At 33.9% G+C, this 19,411-nt stretch overlaps 1 protein-coding gene across 2 annotated transcripts in view; it reads right to left on the reverse strand.

Moving 5' to 3' along the window:
• The window catches only part of ARPP21 (cAMP regulated phosphoprotein 21), a 164,075-nt gene that overhangs the window by 94,673 nt on the left and 49,991 nt on the right, over positions 1-19,411 (reverse strand). For both annotated transcript variants that reach the window (XM_049766394.1, XM_049766393.1), the window contains exons 2-9: positions 15,864-16,037; positions 14,071-14,237; positions 12,990-13,031; positions 11,999-12,088; positions 8,085-8,223; positions 6,441-6,519; positions 5,644-5,703; positions 4,792-4,932 (exon numbers count right to left, since the gene is read on the reverse strand). In XM_049766394.1, coding sequence (XP_049622351.1) covers positions 4,792-4,932; positions 5,644-5,703; positions 6,441-6,519; positions 8,085-8,223; positions 11,999-12,088; positions 12,990-13,031; positions 14,071-14,199 — 680 coding nt within the window. In that variant the 5' untranslated portion in view covers positions 14,200-14,237; positions 15,864-16,037. The remainder of the gene's footprint in view (positions 1-4,791; positions 4,933-5,643; positions 5,704-6,440; positions 6,520-8,084; positions 8,224-11,998; positions 12,089-12,989; positions 13,032-14,070; positions 14,238-15,863; positions 16,038-19,411) is intronic.

The following is a 19,411-nucleotide window of genomic DNA, read 5'->3' on the forward strand; positions in this document are numbered from 1 at the left end:
TTACCCTTCACACTCTTTTCAGCTTTTGCCCACTGAGAATGTGGGAAGTTCCATTCATTATCTTGCTCTTCAAAGCTCTTAATGAAGAACTTTTTTGGAATGAAAACTTTTTTAGTACTCAGCTAGTTTTATGTTTTTTTTAAAATTTTATTAAACAATCATATTGAATAATTCTCTTTCTTTGATAATCAATAAGCAGCATCATTGTATAAAGCACTGAATAGTATATAAAAATTCCAGACCTTCTCAGTAATCATTTTATTCTTGGCAGTGAGACTCAGTCATTGCCCCAAATTAATATATTTAGTCCCCTCTTCTTGCTTTATGATTTTGGAGTCCTCTAACCTAATCTTTATTGGATTTCTCACTTATATTCTTTGCTCTATACTTTTACAGTAGGGCATTTGAGGCAATGACAGTGGGTGGATATGAAAGACAGAAGAAAAATATTCAAGAAATGACAACCTTTTAACATAAAAATTGTCTGGAACTAGTTAAACAGTTATCTGACATGAGCAAAGACGTTCCTATGTGCATAGGAGTCTTTCTATGATACTTAGATGGTACTTAGTAGAACTGGACTATCAGTTATTCATAGCAGTGATTTTGCAATAACGTAATAGGTAAGTTCATTGCTAACACTGACATTTTCAAGTCATTCTTAGGAAAAAACAAAAGATCAAACAGAGTAAAACAATGCATTTAATGAAATTAATATCATTCCCTTCCAAGTATCATATGTCTTACCAGTACCCAATTCAGAAAATGTAGCAGACAATATCAAATTGTAGAAAGTATTTGTTATAAATTTAGTTAAGTTTTGTCAAGTATATTTTCTCCACAATTAACTGTCTACTAGACAACAAATGGCTTCAGATATTTGGGATTCCTAAACAGTTATGAGAAGTTTTGCTCTTTTTTTGTTTTTAGACCACACCCTGTGGTGCTCAGGAGTTACATGGTTCCATAGTCAGCAATTACTCCTGACAGTGCTTGGAGAATTGTATGGAATGCCTGGAATTGAATCAAGTCAGTCACGAGCAAGGCAAATGCTCTACCTACTGTACTATCTCTCTAGTCCACTGAGATTTTCTTGAAAATTTATCTTGCTTTAAGAGAATTTACATAAGAAAATAGTGTTTTACATTTGATACACTGATTTAAAATCTCACTCATGCTAACCACTGATTCTCTGTCAGTCAGTTTGAACCTATTTGTGTCTTATTGTGCTTTTAAGTATTAAATAAAATAACATATATGTAATGAAAGGTGATAAATAAATAGGTAAAGGTATTATGAGTAATAGCTTATATCGCTGAGCTGAACCTGTCCTAAGAAAAATTTTCTATCATTAAAACATTCTTTTCATAAATATAATGAATATTAGAAAAATCGATAGAGATAACTTCAATAATACATATATTTAGAATCCTTCTAGTATGCTCCCATCATTAAGCTATTTTGAGCTACAAATAAAACTATTTTTCGGAGCTGGAGTGATAGCAGAGTGGGTAGGACATTTGCCTTGCATACATCTGACCTGGGTTCGATACCTAGGATCCCATATGGTTCCCCAAGCCTGGCAGGAGTGATTTCTGAGCACAGACCCACGAGTAACCACTGAACAAAGCTGAGTGTGACACCCCAACAAAAAACTCCCCAAAACAAAAAAACTACTTTTCCTTCACACAAACAATATTTTCTTAGGCAAGATAGAGTATAGTGAGTAATGCCTCCATGACCTGATCCATGTTTAAACCTTAGCACCCTAGATGATCTATTGATAAAATCAGGAATGACTCCTGAAAAAAGAAACAGAGGCACACTGAGAACACCTGGGTATGCTCAAATAACAACAACAACAACAAATAAAAACTTTACTAATTTTAAAATACTGTAGTTTAGAAACACAGATTCTGGTAAATAAATAAATCCAGCCAATATGTTGGTGATTTGCTTTCCTGTCAGAGGAGCATCTAAAATGCTAAAACAATTGCATTCAAGAAGAAAAATTAAGAGCAAATATTTGAGATTTCTCCCTCATGTTTTTAGTTCACTTTCGTATTTTGAACCCACATTGAATGTATTTTTTTCTAGCTGCTGTTGCATATAAAATATTAGTTTTTACTTATTTATTGGAGTATCACAATATAGTTTATATTGGTCAGGCATTCTGAAAACCCAAAAATCATAGGCTTTATATGAGAAATCTCAGTCCCATCTCCCTAATTTACTGAGTCATTTCCATTTAATAATGTCTACAAACATCACATGCCAATATCCTTAACAATTCAATCCTTAAATTTTTAAGAGTACTAAAGAAATTAAGACATGTACAACTTGATCAAAAATTTTGAACAGAATATTTTGTTTCAAACTTCGACTGAAAAAGAACAGGACAAGATATTTAAAATCAAATATATTTAATTTCTCAAACAACATTTCTCCTTTACCAAAGTAACCTAAAAGACTTGTACTATTTAGAAAGGGATATTTAATAATTCATCTTCTCCTAAAAGATACAATCCCCTCTGTCCCAATCAACAAAATAGCTATTCAAACTAAGGGTGGTCAAAAATTGACCGAGATAGAAAAATAGATAGAAATTTATTTGGCTATTATCAAATAAAGACTTGAAAGTTATGGCCAACCAATCAGGCAATATATTGATATCCATGAAATATAGATATTCAGCTTATGTCTTGTTATTATTGGGGTATAAGACAGAGTAGAAGAGTAGAAACTAGGCAGAAACTGACCCCACTTACTCTCTACCTGAAGGTGTTCTCTGCACAAAATTTCTTAGTCTTCCTGAAGGCATAAAAATGTGGGATCTACTTAAAATTGGCCTCTATAAAACAAAATGCAATAGATATTGTCCAATAAGTGAAGTCTACTAATGTGGCAATTTGATATTTTCTAGCCTATTAGCTAGCAAATAAAAGGGCAAAATTGTACCCTCTAGTGACATTTGGGAACAAACAATAATCCCCAAAATTTAGAGACAAGAAATAGAACTTTCTGAAATCATGAAAATAATTAAAATATACTCTATTCATGATGAGATAGATCCTTTGAAAAAATGACTGGCTTGCCTGATGAACTAAAATTTAAGTTCAACTCTGTTTAAATTAAATTATTTTATATAAAGTAGTAAGTGGTCATCTATAACTCATGATTACCATATTGGACAGGTTGAATGTTTAGAACATTCAACCAAAGTTATCAATATTCATAGTAAGTGTATATTTTTCTCAAAATTATTCTATGCGGAGAGTTTAGAGATATTTACCAATACTTATGTTAGAAAATTTTAGTGTGCATTAAGTCAGTGTACCTTTACTGGTTGATAGTGAACAAACCAATCTTTATGACTTTGCTATGTCAGTCATGAACTTCTGGACATAAAGAATAATAAATTAAAATACAATAAAATTCAACTGTTGGATTACTTTGCAAGAAGCATGTTGCTAATTGCAATACAAGCAAGAATGAGGATAAAAAATAATATCTAGTAACTTTGAGGACTATTAAGCATGGTACTCTTTCATACTTCTGTTCAAAATAGGGGGTGGATGTCCCAACAATAAGATAAAGCAGAAAGCTGATAAAATTTTAAATGTATTTTGCCAGTATAATAGAAAGCAACCACAGGATCCAATAATTTTGAAGCTTTAAGGGCTCTTCAAAACTATCCACTTCAAACCCTCCTGCAGATAGGTAATTTGAAGCCTAGAAAAGTGAAGTGCTTAGTGTCCCTGAGATAATGGCCAGGCGCAGTCTCAGAGTTTCAAGCCTGCTTTTTCTCCACTGTCCCCTGCACTCCTGCTGAACAAAGACAGAGCCTTGGTAGAAAAAGAGCTTCTTTGTTTGTCTTTCCCAACCTCTTTTTGACCATAAAATAGTTAACTATACCGCTATGCTACTCTTTGCAAACACATTAATTCCTAAATACCATGTAATTTAGAAAATTTACCAAGTGCACTATAAAAAAAACAAAATTATAGTATGCACATATTTTAAGAGACTAATTTACAGAGGGACTTTGCCATCCAATTAAAGCATATTTTAGCATAAAACTGGCTTGCATGGGTTCAAAAGAAAAGGCTCCAGGTTCCCAAATGCAAAATATTAAGCATTTCATGGGAAACTCAGTGAGGACATGAAAAGATATTAAAAATGGAAGTAAATAATGATTTTAAAAGGCAAAAAAAAAATAAATAAAAATCACAGCTATTCTTTTAGGATGAGTTCAAACTTCTCATTTTATAGAATAAAAAACTAAGATGGCAGCATTCAAATGGCTTGTTCCACATTTACAGCGATGGGCTAAAATATTTGGTCTTAGAGACATGATATCTATCTTCAAATTCATTCTAGAAGTCACAGTAAGACAGGCCTTCAAACTGATAAAGAAAAAGACAATTATACTTCATGTCATTGCTTTAAAATGTCTACAACTTTCAATATGAGCTATGTATGATATGACACGAAATATTTATGGTTATGTCTGTAATCACGTGGAGTACTGAAGGAAGAAAGAATTTAAATTATGCTTCAAGATCGACGTAAAAGACAAAGTAATAAATCCGTTTTATTGCCTAAATTTTATAAACTTTCACAGTCCTCAGATAATCTTCTACAGATAAATGCCACATGCTTGCTATCAGAGCAAAAGATAAATAACATTTACATTTTAAATTCCATGTGCCTTAACTTTTATACTCTGCTTTTATAAATGAATTCATCAGAGACTAAGAAAATGCTAAATACATATAGTAAGAGGCTTACATTCTTGTACTGCCCGTCTTGTTGATGATAACGGATTTCCCCGTCTGATCCACGTTATGATCTAACCCAAAATATGCGGCCACTCGATGTACAAGCATCCTCTGGTATGACGACATCTGAGGGAATTTCTTATAATGATTACTGAAAAGAAATACCAGAAGTGCAGTCAACAATTTTGTTCCTAGCCTGGATCACATTTTACAGGTCCTCAGACAAAACCATTTCTCTTTCATCCAAATGTTTTTTCATCTCGGCTCTCACTCATGTTCTCATTTTCAGAAAAAAAAATTCCACTTTCTATATTAATTAAGCTAGAATTAATATCTTTGTTTGAGAATTGCACAGTTCTCTCACCAAAAGGAAATGAATTCCACTTTGAAAAGCACCCTGGTTTTGTCCATTCAGGAAGCAAGGTACAGGACAAAATAAAATGACTTAATACGTAACTGAAGATGACTATGAGGATATGTGTCATTACATGGTTTATACTGAAAGTAATGCAGTTACTTTCAGGCATAACTGACTGACTCCATTTGGATCTCATTTAAAAACTATAATAAACAGGGGGAGGGAAAAAACTATAATAAACATGAAAAGGGTAGCTTCTTGTTGTTTTTATTCTATGCTGATCATTGGCTTTTTTTTTTATAGCCATTTTATCATAAATGTAACAAGCAGCTCACATAATCCAATCAAAGGTTCCATTGGCCTGGAGCCTTTAAGCCCCAAAGAATCTCCATTCAACAAATCAAACAACACATTCAAAGTATTTGCTATATTCACATTTTTCAAAATTAACAAGTGAACCCAAGATGCATCATATAAATTCACCAGCCTTGTAATATAACATACTTGCTGTCACCAATGAAATCGATAATTTCCTGCTCCATTTTCAAGAGTATCATTCTGTCCCTGAAAAATAAATATAAATTGGAAATGTCTTTTTTTAGGGGTTACTCCCAACTCTATACTCAAACATTATTTTTGTCAGTGGCTAGGGGAAAATATGGGAGGTCTGATATTGAACCTGAGTTGGCTATTTGCAAGACAAAAAACCTGTCTGCTGAATCTCTTTGAACCTGGCTTTATATTTTTTTTCTATATTTCTTATTGGAAGTATTGAAAAAATTGCTGAACCAGTGTGCTGTTCATTTATGAATTATTTCATTCTATTTAGCATTAGTTTTCATATATCTGTTAAATATGTTGTAACACCAGAATTTTTGGAGCTCTAATGTTAATTACTAAAATGTTTCAGAAAGCACATTGCATGAATCATATATTTTAATTTATTAAGAAAATGAAACAAAATAAAACCCAAGAAGATGAGTATATAACTGCACCAAAGTCTGATTGGTTTATATGACTTTGATTCTCATGATCTACTTTCCCACTTAATCAGTATCTTTTTGTGGCAAGTAAAGCAGAACCCAGAAACTGTAATTTATTCATTGGGTAACTATCCAAGAATCAAGACCCTCTATTGATATTAAACAAACTACTGACAGAAAAAAGATAATATAAAAAGGTATTTAATACAGTAGCAAAAATGTCAGCATTTTACAGTTCCCTTATTAGAAGTGTTTGGATTATTAGTGGAAAAATCTACTGGAGTCCTCTAAAAATGAGAGATTGATTTAATAATTTACCTGGAATTATTCTTTAATGTGTTAATCAGAAACTCGTGTAAATCTATGCCTGTAGAATCCGTATATTCTTGGCTGCAATCTGAAATAAATGGCAGGATAGAATTGTCAGGTATGATAGCAGCAGTTTTGGGAGGAATGTGCACCCATTCTTTTCTGTTTTGCTCTTGTTCATGTCATTTTAAGATGGAGTTTTGGGTGTTAAAGATTACACGTTTCCCAAGAAGCAGCCATATGGGTGAATATGTTTCAAACACTGAAAATCCCCCAGTTGTTGAGTGTAGAAAGACCCTATTGACATAGCAAGGAAATTAGGTAAATCTGGGGAGGAGGGTTTAGAAGGGGAAGGAGAAAAGAGAAGAATGTCACACATTCCTTCTGTTCTACAAATCTACAAATTCTAAAATTCTAAAAAGACACAGCTGCCATGTGACTTGTGTTCCTTCTCCCAGTTCACAGAGAGATCACTCAAGAGCTGTTGACACCACACAATCAACTCTCTCTAAAGCCTATGAGGGCAATATATATCAAAACAAAAAAACAAAGTCTAAGACTATATATTACTAAGTAAAAACAGGTGAGTACACAACACGTCAAAATCCTTCAAATCTTATAACAGTGGCCGATGTTTATTCCAATAACTGCTTATAGAATTCTGTAAATCTTTACTCTTTTGACACCATAGTTTTAGATAATCACAAAGACAATCATTTTAAGAAGAGAGGTGCATAATATTAGCAGTTATCATTCTTCAGCTTTTCATCTACCTGTCTTACTGTTTCTTTATATAGATGACTCAAAAGTATTTCTTTGTGGCATGCTTCATTTAAACCAAATTTTGTACAGCATCTGAATGAACAACAGTTTTGAGACGTTTGAGTTTTAGAAATAATGAGTCTTTGGGAAAACTTTTATTGAAGTTTAAGTGTGCATATTTTAAATGAGGCATTAATATTACTGTACTCAGATTGTAGTGACCAAACTAAATGCATCTGTGCCAGATGAAATGTTCACCAGGTTTTTCATTGATGTCTGTTCTTTGGAGATGACAATTACACATGAATTGAGAATTTCTAATCCACTATTTCTATTTGAAAATAAACGTGAAGTTAAGATACACAATTTAGTATCACTATTGTTAGTCTACATAGCTTTACTAATAAACCTGGACTCCAAAGCGTATTTACATTTACTTCTTTGTTGTTGTTTTTTTTTAATTTTCTTGGTGGGGGACTCAACCGGAAGTGCTCAGGGCTTTCTTCTAGGTCCTAGTACATGAAGGGGTTACTCCTGATGGGCTTCATGGACCATTCAGATGCCAGGCATGGAAACCTAGTTAGCTGTGTACAAGATATGTTCCCAACCCACAGTACTATCACCTTGACTCCACTATATTTATTTCTTTGTAAAAGGTTATCATTGAAAGTAGGAGATCCAAATAAAAATCCAAGAAACTGTGGTATCCTTAAAATAAACTTGTTGGCTACACAAATAATGACATCAGAACACAAAAGAAAATTTGTTCACAGCTTTTACACATACACACACACTTATATGAATAGTTTTATGGGAGGTAATATATCTATAAAATCTAGAAGTTAGTTGTGACTATGTGCTCAAATTGAAAAAAAATATTTTCACATTCACCTTTTGATAACATTCTTATCTTGGGTTTTTCAGAGATTTTATCTTTGTTTTTATCCTTTTCTCTTTCAGTGTCATCTTTCCTAGATTTTTCTTCCTCTTGAATGCTGGGAAAACTGGAAAGCTGTAAATGAATTGATTCCTGTTGGGGGGAAAAATATAATAATTTAGGGCCAGATTTAATAATTTCTGTCTGGTTTCCATTTTGCACAGAGTTATTAAGTAGAAGAAAATGAAAGCCAGCTGCGGGTTTTTTCTTAAATGGTAAGAAATTAAACCTGTCATAAAAATAATTGCTCTTTAAGGTGAATTAAACTTAAGAAGTCAATGTGAGGTCATGAGAAATATCTAGTACTAAAACTTTGCCTCATGAATATTAACCATATACAAGTTAAATTTCTACAGATCACATCTTTTATTTCTTTCTACAGGTTTATTTTTAAACACATCGAAAATGACTTTCTCATTGTTTTGCATCATAGTCACTGTCATGTCTCAAAAGGAGAAAGAAAGCTTCTGCAGTTCTTTTCAATTGCACCTTATAAGGAGAAATGGGCACAAAAACAGACAGAGATTACGTATCAAAACTACAGACAAAACAGACATAAGGACTCTAGTAGTCAATTTATAATAAAAGTCTCTTTTATAATGATTTTAACAGTGATTTCTAACACTAGGGAAAACTACACTATATGATTGAAAAAGTCCCAACTATATTGTTAGCTATACTTAAGGAGCATATGACTGATAAGTCATAATAATGTACAATTATTATAAATACTGTCTTTTGTAAAGGTATAAAACAATACTATGTTCCTTCAACTGTAAATATCAAATGCTTTTTTAATTTTAGAATCAATTGACACTCCCCCAAATTGTGAGATTTTTCTGAATGATGATGATATATGATAAAAAAAATTCAGTATTGGGCTGTAATCATTTTTTCACTGAAAACATCATATTTTATTAATCCATATAGCACCATGTCATTAGTAGCATGTTCACTGTTCTGAAGGCAAATGAGCCAAATTATTTTAACTTTATAAAAAAAACTGCTATGATTAACTTTGACAAATTAGTCAACATTCAGCCTACTAGTTCTTATGTAAGAGATCATTTGATTAGAAAGCTTTCTTCCACTCAGTGACATTAAAATTCATGATGTAGGGCAAAAAAATATTCCAAATGACTAATATTGTTTCTCACTGAAAATTAGATTGATGTTCTCTACATGTGACAGTATTGATTCCTATAGATTCTCAAATTAAAATCAATCTGGGATTATTAGTGGTTCTTGGTAAATCTAGCTAATCTAACATGCATTTAAAAATAGTCCATTAACATCAACTTGTATTGGGGCAACGTTCCAGTACATAATCCGGCTGGAATAAAAATGACTGGTTTTCTTGATAAATATTTATCTTAGCTGAATTTTATAATACCTAAATCTTAGTCTGAGTGATGAAAATACATGAAATATGTTACTGAGTGTTAATCTTATGACAGGTAGAACACATGATTTGGGACAAATGTTTTAGTCTACAAAGTTTAGACCATTATTTTCTATTGCTAAGGAGGTAGTTGTATTATTTCTGTGTCAGAAGACATGGCTGGGAGAAGAGAGAATTAATTTAGCAATTGATGAGAATGGGAAGATGAGAATATCAAGCCATGGTTGATATTCTGATATTATTTTGATATTACTGGTTCTTCAAAAATAACTTGAACCATTCAGCCTCTGTAAGCTTGACTCAAAAATTGAAGAGGCTTGGTAATATAAATGCAAGACTAGAGGCTAAAAGACATAAGATACAAAAAAAGACATAAACTCATGCCATGTGTGAACAAGTACTATATTCAGAAAAGTAGCTCTTTCCTATAAATAGTTATGCATTATGGTGTTGAAAGAACACACAAAAAGTGCTATAGAGTTGGTAAAAAGCAATCTGTTCTTTTTTATATTTTTATTGATGTAACCAATAATAAAATACAGGTGTTAATAAATACATTGGTACAGGATAATTTTGTATCCAACAACAGTAAAATAATTATTCAAGTTGCAGTAATACACTGATAGATGAATAGTATAACATTAGAAAAGCCAAACTACTTAAATTGAGACAGGCTGAACAATCAACTATGGGTCTGACTGAGATCAAGTAATACAGGTAGCAAGAGTTTTTCCCACGCAGGAAAATGAAGGCAGTTTTCCAAATACTAGGAATATACAAACATTGGGAAAGCAATACAATCCATACACTGTACACTTTTGGCAGGTTTCTCTGGGATTCATTTCCCAAATGTTATAAGTGCCAGTGGTGCCTAAAGAAGGCATTGCATAAACTCAAAGTCTCCTTCTTTATTCACTAAAGAAGTAGCACGGCCACTTGCTTATCTCTGTGTCTAAATATTTTCTACAAATACCCTGCTCTCACCACTCCTCAGCCAGGTTAAGGAGAAGCTTGTTGTTCTAATTCTCTGTTGTTAAGCTAGTTTTGGTCTCGGAACTAGGTACCAGCAGGAACAAAGCACCATTTCTGCATCTTATTTTTCTCTGCATCAATTGAATTCACTAACACAGGCCAGTATGGCCACTAAGATACAGATGATCTCTTTAAAAATGTCCTCCTGGTACCTTATCAAATTGGTTACAAATCAGATTGTCTAGAAAGACTGTCCTCCTGGCATTGGAAGTGGGGAAGAGTGGAGCATGACTCCTCCCAGAGTCATTCATTCTGCAAAGTTGACATATATTTTGTGCAGTGTGTTACAAGCACTTAATAGTACAAGTCAGTATATTCACAATATTCCCCCTTTGGATCTCCATTCCAAATTGAAGCACAAATAAAATGCTGAAGAAAAGCCACACGTTTCTCAGAGCCCAAGTAAAATAAAGCTTGTATATGAACATAATGATGGCTACTGAAATGTAGCATGTCCGTGCTTAATGGCATGGGGACATGTTAAGAAAACAAGACTTGGGAAAAAATACTATTGAACGAAATCCATTAGAAATTTCTTTTTGGTCCCTTTAAAGAAAATGCTCTCTGTTTATATGGGAAGAATTTATACTATTTTAATTAAAGGAAAGCAAAACAAAACCAAATAAAAATAATATCTTAATCATTTTCTTTCCTTGGTCTCAAATAAATCATTGGCTTCTAACTTGCTTGTGCTTAGTTTCTGGTAAAATAAGGGAAATTTTTGTTGCAAGATTCGTTTTATAAAAGCTAATGTGATACCTAAAAAGAACACAAAAATAATATGTGAAGTTTTCCATTTTTTGTCATGGAGTGGTTTGGTTGCAGTTTGAAATTTTAGGGCTAATCATCTTGTGGTAATGAGTTAAAATAAGTGTATGGAGATGCAGTGATATATTAATGATGTTAACTTAAGTTCACCATCAACTCAGACTCATTGAACATTGTTTCCAGTATTGATAAATCTTTACCAAAGGCTATAAAAGTAGGTCTCCAAAGCTCAATGCACTTTATTCAGTATTTCTAGTTTCATAAGAGCCAAGAGTTGTTTTTCTTATAGTCAAGTGCATTTTGGGGACGTGAGAGGTAAGAATCTCCAAAAAGGAAGGAGATGGGATAGACTATATTTGGTTGTCTTATCAAGAGAGCCTTTGAGAAAATTCAGCACTACTGTGCTTACTTTTTAAGTTTTAATCTAAATTCTTTTGAATTCCTTTCCATTGGCAGTTTTCAGAGGGTCTGAAAAATAAAAACAAATGTAATACTCTGTGATAAACCATCAAACTAGTTCAGGATGTTCCATAGACAGGGGATGATAACAGAAAATGATGACTTTATTCAGTTCTCCCCCCCAATATTGTATAATGCCAAATTAATGTACATGCACACAAAGGTGGATCCCTTTCATGCAATTAAGGATAATGCCAGGGAATATACCTGATCTTGAAGACTTTCACCTCCAGCTCTTGAGGAGGATTCCTCACAGACAGCAAGGCTTCGAGTCAGTTTTCCTTTCCCTGCTCCTGACTGCAAAGGACAAAGGAAAGGGGAAGAAAAGAAAAAAAAGAAAAGAAAAGAAAACATTCTCAGACAGTCAAATCATCTCTATCTTTAATTCCAAATTAAATGTTAAAACTGAGCTTTTAGGGGCTGGCGAGGTGGCGCTAGAGGCAAGATGTCTGCCTTGCAAGCACTAGCCAAGGAAGAACCTCGGTTCGATCCCCGGAGTCCCATATGGTTCCCCCAAGCCAGGGGCAACTTCTGAGTGCTTAGCCAGGAGTAACCCCTGAGCATCAAATGGGTGTGGCCCAAAAATCAAAAAGCAAAACAAAACAAAAAAAACTGAGCTTTTAGCTGGTTGCTAAGAGATGTCTGTCTTGGCTCAGAGCCTTACATCCCACTATTGATAAGGTGCAGATTCAAGTAAGGAGCACATGCAACAGCTGTGCCCATCACACAAGAAATGCACAGTAATGGGATTACTGTCATGTCATGAAAATTGGAGCAGAAAAAAAAACCCAGTATCAATGTCTAAGAAAAACATTCAAAAATATTTTTAAAAGAATGTGATTAAGAAGAGGTTCTAAAGAAGAATTTATGATTCTTTTTTCACCAAAATATATATTTCAGTTCAGAAGTTAGGTAGTAGGAATATAATGTTCATTCCTGATTTTATTTAAAAATAAAAACTAGGCAAGGGACTATTTTGTAAAGCATTGCAAATAGGGATCCAGGATAAAATGTATACAACTGCGGCTTTGCAAACCTTCAATGCTCCATCAGTGAAAAACTGTCACGCAAACAGCACTGTTATTTTCAAATACGTTGCAAAATCTCCACAAAACCATCTAAAGTATTGACCAAAATTCTTTGATTCAGATGTAAACTATGCCATTGATAATTTGGTATTTGGTCTCCAGAAACGTACCTTGGATTTTCTTCTTTCTTGGTTTTGAGCTGCCAGTTGTCTCTATATGTCAGAGACAAAAATAAAGAAAAATAAAATAAATAGCAAACAAATAAAGAGAGACATGTCACAGTAGAAATCATCAGTAACAGCACAGATATTAAACTCTAGAGCACTTGAAAACACTCCTCCTCAGTCCTACCATAAACTTTTGACCTTTTAACTTTTATTTCTCTCTCCTGAAAGCAGTTTTGGAGGGGAAAAAAGCTGACCTTGAAGACTGTGGGCCATTATGTGGTTCTCTGCTTTTCCTCACTATTATATAAAAGGACTTAACACTTTTATAGCTTCGTTCAAAGAAAATCAATATAGGCTTTTTGCAAGAACAGTTTGTTTCCCCTCTACCAAATTTCTTTTTCTCATAAAGCATTGTGATTTAACCATATACATTTTTAGTCCTATCAATTGTTTCCATTTTTCTCTCACGTCTTCACAGTTCTTTCAGTCTCTCTGTCTTCCAGGTTTGTCTTTGTCTTCCTATCTCTCTCACACGCAAACACATACATACACACAGATATGCACAGGCATGCATACACACAGACACACCACATACATTCCCCTGATGTCAGCATTCTGATGTTTGCTTGCTAACAGGAAGGGAAATTTAGCCAGTCCATGAAGCTCAACAGAACTTTGATGTCGTTTATTTTTTTTTATTCTTGCGAACTGGGTCTTCATCATTTCATGAAGCAGAAGTCCTATATTTCAAACTCAGCAAGCCTAACACTACTTTGGAAGGAACATCACCCCTATCTCCCAAACACACACCTGGAAGAGAGTTAAACATGAATCTGCAGATGCTGTGTGTAACTAAATTTATCAAATACATTCTGTGAAATTTTTCATCTTAAAGAGTATTTGTGAAAGAGGGCTGGGGGGGGAGTAACAATAATAGGAAAAAAGTTAGGTTGTTTTTTCTTTTTGGATTTCTCATTCATCTTATTCAATTTACATTTTTAAGAAAAAAACTGAAAGTATTATGAAACTGAAAGAATGGAAGTGAACCATATGTTCTGAGAAATACATGCTTTTTCAGGCTTACCTGTAGTTCCAGCTTCTCTTCTTCATCTAGACTTTCTGATTTAACGATGCCATTCTCAGGCATGGCTGTTTCTTGCTCCGTTCCAGTTTCCTCCACTATGGTCTGGTTCAGGTCCCCTGGCTCAGACATTATCCCAGACACAAATTAAAACAGTGAGGTTTGTCTCCCTAAAAGGTGCAGAGATGAAGATATGATGTTAGTAGAGAGTGAACTATTAACTACTATTCCGAGCTAATTCCATTCTCCATTTTATTCAAATTCAGAAGAGTAACTTAGGCATCCTTGAAAACTTGAAGCAATTTTATACAAAATGAGTATAAGCTAGCCAAGTTTTTTTCTGGGAAAACCAAAAAGGCTGATTTAGTAGTCATCCCCATGCCCTTCCATACAAACTTATTAATGTCATTTTCCTTACATATGGATGAACAAATATTAAGCATCTCATGAATCTACCAGTCCTGTGCCCCACGGAAAAAATAGAAGAAAAAGAGCAAAGAGGGTTTTTTTAAAACCATCAAACAGATAAAGCTCATTTTTAGGTGAATATGTGGGCTTGAAGTTCTTTAGAATCTTTATGCTGTCTCTGAAAAATTATTGATAAAATTCAACCATACTCACCTTTTTCTTGGTCTAACAAAAATGATACACCTTACAAGGTCCAAAAAATTAACTGAAATATAGTAGTTCAATATAAACAGGAGATTTAAATTTGGCAATAAACCATTCAAGGGTCACATTTTCAGGCTTCAAACTGACAGCTACATTATTAAAAGCAAAAGCCCTCTATCAAGCTCCTGTCACCTGCTTGAGCTGCACAGATCTTGAGCAAGCCTTTGGCAGGGGGCTCTAAAGAAGATATCACCAATAGACCGCTCCACTTTAGACTCACCACAGACTACCATACAGACACTGGAAATGAATTTTTAAAGTTTAAGACTGTTTTTATTTTCTCTCCCTACCTCCTGAAAACCCCCACAAGTCCCCTTTTGAGTTGCTGTCAAGTGAGGTTCATGAATAACTTTGGATTTATATCTCCCATGCTTATATTTAATGTAAGAAAATGAAGGAAAGAAAGAAGAGAGGCAAAAAAGGGGAAAAGACTGAAAAAGAAGGTATGATAGCCTAGAAAGTTAGTTCTTTCACAGAACAACTATCTTATCCTCAGTCCTCAATCATTCCAGCTTATCACTGTTGGGCAAGTGCTTGCTGGGGATGTTTAATTTCTTTTCACAAATTCAAGTAACTTTATTTGCAACTGGATATAGGAAGCATAAGATACATTAGAACTCTATAATATCTATGGAAAATTTGCTAAGATCTAAACATGACGGTGCAGCTAATATGTAAGTATACAGTTAACAAAACAAAGGCAGACTAATTTGGCATAAAACTGTGGGAAAGTAAAGGGAAAGTTTTCTAGAGAATGGTTGTGAGTGACAAGTGGGCAACAGTTTTAAAGTTTGGAGAGGATGGCCTAACAGATTTGAAGACTGCATCAACACTGATGCAGTGAAAAAAGAAAAAGTTCTTGTAGCAATGACAAACAACTTATTTCTGAACATTTTAAGAAAGGAGAAAGAGGGGAGTTCTGTTCCTCTTTCTTTTGGTTGTTTCAATCAAAACAGATCACAACCAGATGAAAAAAAAAGGAATGGACAAACTAAGTCTGGTTCTACAAACTTTAAGCCTGTCCATTCTCTGTTGCCGTTACACTTCAACAAACTACGGTATGTACCATGACACATTTACCTCATGATTTAAAAAATACACAAAGCATACAAGGAGGCCTTTACCTTTGGCGCTGAATTCCTGCTGTAGTTCTCGATGACTTACTGGCGGCTTCTGTCGTTCTACACCAGGAAAATCCACACAAGTGATCAGAGACAACTGGAGTCCCATGTCCTCATTAACAGATCGGAATGCCCATCTCTTTGCCGTTCCCCTACACGGCTTGCCACATAGTCAACCTGAAAAAAGAGGAAAAGTCAATAATAACAATGATGGCAATGATCATGATAGAGAGAAGGATGGAATAAGTCAGGCTGAGTTTCTAACACTAATGACCAGCTTCCAGCAAATCACGTTCACAGCTTGATCCCGCTGCACCTGTCTCAGGCTGCCTGCTTCTTCTCTAATGAAGGCTAGAGCCGGCTGTTCAAATCACAGCGGCACCCACGCAAGGAGCTAAAATTAACAATTGCATTATGCACCGAAGATTACTCACTTCAATTTTAACCTTTTTTAGTGAAATCTCGCACTTTATAATAAAAAAAAACCCTAAGCTTGTGTGTTTGCCTCCATAAGAATCCAGAGCACCTATGAGGAGAAGACTTGCTTCCTCTCTGAACTAGTCTTTGTAATAATAATAGGTCAATATCTTTAAGATACATGTACTTTGATGCTCTCTTTGTGATTCCTTTTTTAGGAAAGTCCTCTCCAATGAAATTTATTTAAAGATTTGGATGAATGAGGCATTATTTTGAAAAGCTTACAAAAAGAAGAAGAGAAAACTTCCATAATAGCATTTCTTTTCGCTCCATTATAATTTGGAAAGAATTTATAATATTTTAGTTATGTGATGAATACAGTCTATCTTTACCCTATTTCCCCATAAAATTTGCCACCACCAGCTGGGCAGTCAGTCTGTTTGACAGCAAAGAGACTCTGTCAGAAGGATTCAACAGATTTGCAAACTTTGAGCCTGGTGAAAACAATCCATGTTGTAACGTGCACTTTCTTTTTCTCACAACTCCTACAAGAGCAATGGCAAAGGAGAGTTTGAATGCAAACACAGACACAGATTCCTAATAACATTTTCCAAAACCAAATTATATCATCTTCTTTCTCTCCAATTCTACTTGGGTTTGCACGTGCCCAAAACAAAATCACACACAAACACACACCTCTTCTAATGTATTTCAATCTTTGAAAGAACTAACTGTATCACCATTATTTAGTCTGAGCATTAGAAGCATTCTTTACCTTCCCCTTCTGTCCCTCTAACACTTTGAAAAAAAGCACAGCTGGTTCTTCGGTGGATTTTACTGCAGCTATATTAACAACATATTGGATTACAGCACCGTTTGTTGTGCAAGAGGAAAATGACTGTTGAAAGTGCAATCACATCGTCAATAATTTCTAGCTGTATTCATGTTTTATTAAAATGAACAATTATGCCTTAAATGATTTTGTACTGCTATCAATTATACAGCTATAGAAAAACAGCAAACATACAACTGGAGAAAAATGAAACCATAATCTAAGTTTTTAAATTTTGATCACCCCATATCTACTTTCACTAAAATATACTGAGTACACTCAACCTATCTTAAAATGATCAATTTTCAGGCAACTATCCCATCACCTGGCATGTCTCAGAATAAGTACCAGGAATAAATGGAATGAGCAAAAGCTTCTCAAATGCACATTTTATTTTCCTAAAGAAAATGAAGTTTATAATAACCACAACCTTTCTCTGATCCTAGTATTTGTACAGTGGCATTTAATATAGCAGATGAATGGCAATGTAGTCCTTAAGTCTGAATTTTAGTTGCATTATACCGGCACCAGTAGGTGGATGCAAGATATTTCTTGTCACAAGAAAAAAAGAACAAACTGATATTCACGTAACCAAGTCAAAGCATGAACAAGCTAGAAATATGATTGTGCGTAATCATCAAAACTCTTTTCGAAACAGTATTGAGCTCTCAAGTCAGCGAGGTATTATTCTTGCATGCTTGAATCATAAAGTCACAATCTACTAAAATAAAAAAGAATATGGACATATGGAATGAGCATAGAGGAACATATGGATCACAAATATTTTTGTAACTGATTAAAATTGTTCTCTTTGCTAAGAAAGCAGTGCCAGAAATCCACTCTACTCCAGCTTTCTTTTCACCAAACTATCTCAACTATTTCACTGCCATTAATCATAGTTTACTCTAAAATTCCCTCTCTTCACTTTTGAAAATAAGTGAAACTATTTTTTTAAATATCTTTTATCACATTTCTGGCTGTTTAACTGGTTGCGCTACTGGCAGCAATGTACAAAATAAAGGCTTTGTGTTTCTTAGTGAAAATATCATTTTAGCCATAGTTTTAGTTGTAGTATAGCAAAAAAGGTCATGGTTTTTAAAATCAGTAATAGATTAAATAACATTGCTCTCAAATATTTATGATGAGAGAAACAAGTCAAACAGACACTATTTCACACTAATAATATGCTCATATGTTTGCTTTTAACTTATGGCAGTGTTGAAACTAATAGTACATGTTGTCAAAAGAAGAGAGGGTCAAGATTTGTCAAATGCCAAATTATTCCATCATTCCTTGACATCAATAAAAAAAATTATTTGTGTGCACACAGCATACTATAATCACAAGAAATCATAGCAGAAAAAGTTAGAATATAGTTAAAATTTAGGAGCATCTTAGTTCTTCAGGAATATACAAGATAGGATATTAAAACTGAATTATTTGATGGGGCCGGAGAAATAGCGTGGAGGCAAGGCGCTTGCCTTGCATGCAGAAGGTCAGTGGTTTGAATCCCAGCATCCCATATGGTCCCCTGAGCCTGCCAGGAGCAATTTCTGAGCATAGATCTGGGAGTAACCCCTGAGCACTGCTGGGTTTGACCCAAAATACAAAAAAAACAAAAACAAAAAACAAAAACAAAAACAAAACAAAAAAAACTGAATTATTTTAATAAGTGGGGAAGTTCACTTCATTGTTATTAATCTCATAGTTCTTTTACTAAAATGAAATCTAAGAAAATTATTCTTAACAAATAATATATGCATTTTTGACCAGACAGCACAGTAAAGGGTCACTTCTTTAAACAATACAAATAATGCTTTCTTGAGCACTGCTCATTTTTTAAAATCTCTATAAATTTTCCAAGTGTTGCAAAACTTCTGGTGATATCAGCAAGATTAAAATCTTGCTTCACAAGATGTTTAATTATTTTAACATGTCATAAATGAAGTATATTTCACTTACTTAAGTCCCCCAAAATATCATTCCTTGGGCACCATTGTACTTTAAAATATTTTTAACTCATAAAATTTTCTTTAAATAATTTTTAAAATGTGATTGAAAAAAATTAATCCATAAATGACAAAATAAATTTAGCCATGAAAGAGAAGAGTACTATAAAATAACTACATAGAACTAAAAAATTGAAACTGTAATAATCATGTTAAGTAAACTATAAAATAATGTTTTTGTTTTTTGGGCCACACCCTGTAATGCTCAAGGGTTACTCCTGGTTATATGCTCAGAAATCACTCCTGGCTTTGGGGGGCCATATGGGAGGCTGGGGATTGAACCCAAGTCTGAC

Source organism: Suncus etruscus, chromosome 20 (assembly GCF_024139225.1).
Source record: "Suncus etruscus isolate mSunEtr1 chromosome 20, mSunEtr1.pri.cur, whole genome shotgun sequence".
NCBI classification, from domain to species: domain Eukaryota; kingdom Metazoa; phylum Chordata; class Mammalia; order Eulipotyphla; family Soricidae; genus Suncus; species Suncus etruscus.